The sequence below is a fragment of the Pinus tabuliformis genome, chromosome 1_2 (genome assembly GCF_031772625.1).
Source record: "Pinus tabuliformis cultivar Carrire ecotype Pingquan chromosome 1_2, CPIR1, whole genome shotgun sequence".
In the NCBI taxonomy this organism is placed as follows: domain Eukaryota; kingdom Viridiplantae; phylum Streptophyta; class Pinopsida; order Pinales; family Pinaceae; genus Pinus; species Pinus tabuliformis.
Genome location: NC_142298.1, coordinates 436,228,860 through 436,233,121, shown reverse-complemented (window position 1 = coordinate 436,233,121; position 4,262 = coordinate 436,228,860). Strand labels below are relative to the sequence as shown.

At 33.7% G+C, this 4,262-nt stretch overlaps 1 protein-coding gene across 1 annotated transcript; it reads left to right on the top strand.

The window, feature by feature from the left end:
- The first annotated feature begins 2,570 nt into the window (after positions 1–2,570).
- Positions 2,571–4,043, top strand: LOC149206221 (bidirectional sugar transporter SWEET5-like). The gene is made up of 6 exons (XM_089393654.1): positions 2,571–2,613; positions 2,716–2,752; positions 2,863–3,082; positions 3,329–3,490; positions 3,584–3,703; positions 3,788–4,043. Exons 1-6 carry the CDS (start codon positions 2,571–2,573, stop codon positions 3,989–3,991), a joined length of 786 nt encoding a protein of 261 aa, XP_089249780.1. The 3' UTR covers positions 3,992–4,043.
- The last annotated feature ends 219 nt before the right edge of the window (positions 4,044–4,262 follow it).

The window sequence follows — 4,262 nt, the reverse complement described above, 5'->3', positions numbered from 1 at the left end:
GTTGATCCCTCTAGATGCTTGGTAAATCCAGAGTTGAGATTGATCTAAGATCGCTAATAATAAGCATATACTGTAATTATATTATGTTAATATAATATTATATAATAACATAATATTATATTTATATATAGAATAATACTATTATATATATATATATATATATATATATATATATATACCAATTTTTAATAGTCATTTTTACACTATACACCTAATAACTATTAATGTTATTGATATATACATGTGTATATAACAATTACATTTATAAATATAGTTGTACATGTAGTTCATATTAACCACATTAATAAATGCGATTTTTCTAGTTTTAAAATAATTAATTTTAAAATATAAATACATATATGAAGCTAACACTGAAATGAATTGAGTAACATAGATATTCAAATAGCTTATCTAAGTCTTATATCGAAATATTTTTAAAATTTTTAAGATTATACATTTTTCTTGTATTTTTTTTTAATTATATTCTTTGTATAAAGCTAATACAAAATCATGTTACTTTATATGGACATCAATATATTTTATTTTTGATTGAGAATGAAAATGAAATATTTTTACACATTACTTTCATATTAAGCACACTAAGAGTAAGATTATTGATAATTATAACGCTTTTAATTAAAACTTACCAAATATGTACATTTATGTATATTGATTTATGGATTCTTATTATAGAAAACATTGTTATTTTTATTTGGAAAATATTTTAATTTTATATTATATTGGTTAAATCGTTTGTAGAAATATGAGGTTATTCTACTATTTCATTGGTTAATAAAGAATAAATATGGTGTTTACTATCATAATAACAATATATTTAAATTATATATCTAAGTTTTTAGAGAAATTAGAGTGTGATAGAGCAATGGAGGATGAAAGAAAGGCAGCACCTGGAGACTGGTAGCCATAAAGAGTTAAGATACATGGAGATGGTGAACCAAAAATACTATCAAAAAAAGAAAATAATCAATATTAATAATATAAAACCAAAGCCCGAGGGATAGCTCAAATGGTATTGCTAAGTACTCTCCCCGTTTGGGAGGTCACGGGGTCAAATCTCCTCGACGCCCTCGGGGTTAGGCCTGATATGGCCGACGGCCAGCCCCGCTTCTCTATGTGGACGTATGTGGACGTAGCGGCCACTCCGTGCCCGTGAACCACACTTAAAAAAAAAAAATATAAAACCAAATTTTTAACATGTATGGGAGCATTCTTAAACAGCCATGGTTGCAAAAAAATTGCCATATTATAAATGTTATGAGAGTTAAAAATAAAATTTATTGTTCCTTAAATTGATTGTCTATACTCATATTAAATAACAATTTCAAAATATTTCTTAAAACACAACACAAAACTTACTGATCAAAACTTACTGATATTTTTACTTTTTACTAATAAAGTATGGTGATCATACAATTTTGTTTGTGAAATTTTTGAAATACAAACACAAAACAAACCAGTAACTTTTGTTAATATTAAATTAATAAATGTAATTTCAGTAAATGTTAATCAGCCTTATCATGATAATTTAAAATAAACTCCAAATATTATTTTATTTTATTTTTAATTCGATAAAGTTAACCTTTTCTAATTATTTCGACAACAAAATAAAGGACAAACTCACAGATACATGCTCATTGCTCAACGGCAATTGCAGAGAAATAAAAGAAAAATACAGAAACATTTTTAATTCGATAAAGTTAACCTTTTCAAATTATTTCGACAACAAAATAAAGGACAAACTCACAGATACATCCTCATTGCTCAATGGCAATTGCAGAGAAATAAAAGAAAAATACAGAAACTCAGATATCAACAATTTAATATACGGACGGTATATGCTATGTGTCAAGTTGCATCGTAAAGGTGCATATCGTGTTCCCAAGGCGGTTTGAGTTCTATGCAAAGCAATCTAGTTTTCGCTCGAATATCATGGAGTTTTGAAGCAACTTTTGGCCTCTCGGAAATGGTCCAATATCATGGGCAATGTCTTCACAATCATAAACGGACTTATGGACATAATTAATAGGTCAGACGCAAATCTTTTGTTTTTTATGTTGGTTTTTGGAAAATATAGTTTGGGTTCAACTTTTTGATCCTGCTTGGCTTTTGGGAACGTAGTTTCTTGGAAAATCTCTGTTATAAGCGTGTTTCAAGAAAACTTAAATTTAGAAAATCTTCGTCATAAGCGTGTTTCCGAGATGGGCTAAAGGCAGCAGTAAGCCGGATTGTTATGTTGGGTGAGTGGTATTGCCTCCCCTCATAGTGGAATTACGAAGAAACAGATCAGGCAGGGGTGGAATTAAGGGAATGCCAACCCAAATCTTGGTGGTCTCTATCCAAACGGAGATACGTTGGCGTATTTGTAGCCTTGCTTATTTTGAGGGCATATGCGAAGATTTACACCTTTATATACACCCACTGTTTCTTTGTCTACATGTATTTTCTGTCGCCAAAAATAGCGGCGACAACTTTCCTTCCTCCTCTAACATTGACTGCTACAATCAGGATTCGAATTGCCCCTTCTCCTGCGATTTTCCTTCGACTAAAGAATGGCGATCGCTGATACGATTCGGTTGGTGGTTGGAATCATAGGTGCGTGTTCGGTCAATAGTAGCAATATGTTATTTTCTTCGTCCACTTTTGAGTTTAACTGAACTGGTCTCTGACAAACTTTTAATAAGTATTTCTCTGCAGGGAACATTATTTCGGTCTTTATGTTCCTTTCGCCCCTGTAAGATTTCAGAGTATTGAGCTTTACATTTGTTGGAGCTGTTCACTTAGATTAGGGTTGTTAAGATTTAAATAAAATATAAATTGGGTAATTGGTTGGTGATGATGCAGGCCTACATTTTTCAAGGTGTGGAAATGGAAATCGACTCGAGGGTTTTCTGGATTTCCTTACCCCATGACTCTGCTCAACTGCGCCTTGTGGGTGTTATACGGCATGCCTTTTGTTCATCCAAACAGCATTCTTGTAGTTACAGTTAACGGAGCGGGTGTGATCTTTGAAACGGTGTACACTATTGTGTTCCTGGTTTTCTGTAAGAATAAAAAGGAGAAGGTAAGTTTCATGTACCATCTTACAATTTTACAAGCACCCAAATGGTCTCTGATCTAAGATATGATTCACTTAAAAGGTTATCGTTGGTATAAGATATGGGTTGGATTTGTTTTATTGATATTTGTAGAGCTATAATTTTATTAATGCATTGATCCAACATTATTTATTAGATTTAACCAAATATAAAATTTAATAGTTGGATATATTGAAAATATCTGAGGCCTAACTTCCACCTTGCTTGGACAGATGAGAGTTGTGGGATTGCTGGCAGTAATAAGCATATTCTTCGCAGCGGTGGCAGGTTTGGCATTGACTTTACAGCATACTCATAAGAGACGGACCTTAGTTATTGGGACAATCTGCATTGTATTCAATGTCTTCATGTATGCAGCACCCTTGTCCATCATGGTAACGGTCCTTCCCTTTTTCTTTTGATTAATGCTCTTCAAGATTAATATTCCCAACCATAAGGGCAGTAACTTTGTGTGTTACTAATTTCAGAAAAGGGTTATCCAAACGAAAAGTGTGAAGTACATGCCCTTCTACCTTTCCTTGGGTTGCACTGCCAATGGAGTCATCTGGACAGTCTATGGCTGCATACACTTTGACATTAATCTTGTGGTGAGTAATAATATTGTTACCTGTGTTTGTTTTATTTATATATATGTATGGGGTATTGTTAATGAGAACTGTGGATCGATGCAGCTACCCAATGGACTGGGAGCGCTGCTAGGGACATCCCAATTGATACTGTATGGCGTATATTACGGGAGTACACGGTGGGAAGAAGATGAAGAGAAAGAATCTGGTGGTCGTACAGATAAGGGTCGCGACGATAACTCACGGCCGATGCAAATTCTATCTGGCGGCGGACATGCCGATAATGTCGACAGGAGTGGAATTCCTTGAGATCTAGCTGTCCATTGCGTTGCATGCGCCACGTGTGTATCGTAGTTATGACTGACAGACAGACACAGCGCTTGATTTTGCTCGTCACTATTTTCTTTTTTTGCGGAGTTGCTGTAGGGATGCGCTCCCGTTATAGCGCTGCTATTCACATCTAATTTTGGGGTTGTTGTTGGTGGATATCTATTCTTGGTCCTGGAAATTGAAATGTAGCTGAATTTTTTTTCCTATTTCAGAAAATAGAAGGAAAGTATAGTTTATTGAGGAAAATCAG

Excerpts from the sequence above, each read along its gene's own strand:
- LOC149206221 (XM_089393654.1), top strand. The coding sequence starts at position 2,571 with ATGGCGATCGCTGATACGATTCGGTTGGTGGTTGGAATCATAG. Across the intron at positions 2,614-2,715 it reads GTTGGTGGTTGGAATCATAG|GGAACATTATTTCGGTCTTT; the intron begins GTGCGTGTTCGG and ends ATTTCTCTGCAG. Across the intron at positions 3,704-3,787 it reads ACTTTGACATTAATCTTGTG|CTACCCAATGGACTGGGAGC; the intron begins GTGAGTAATAAT and ends GGATCGATGCAG.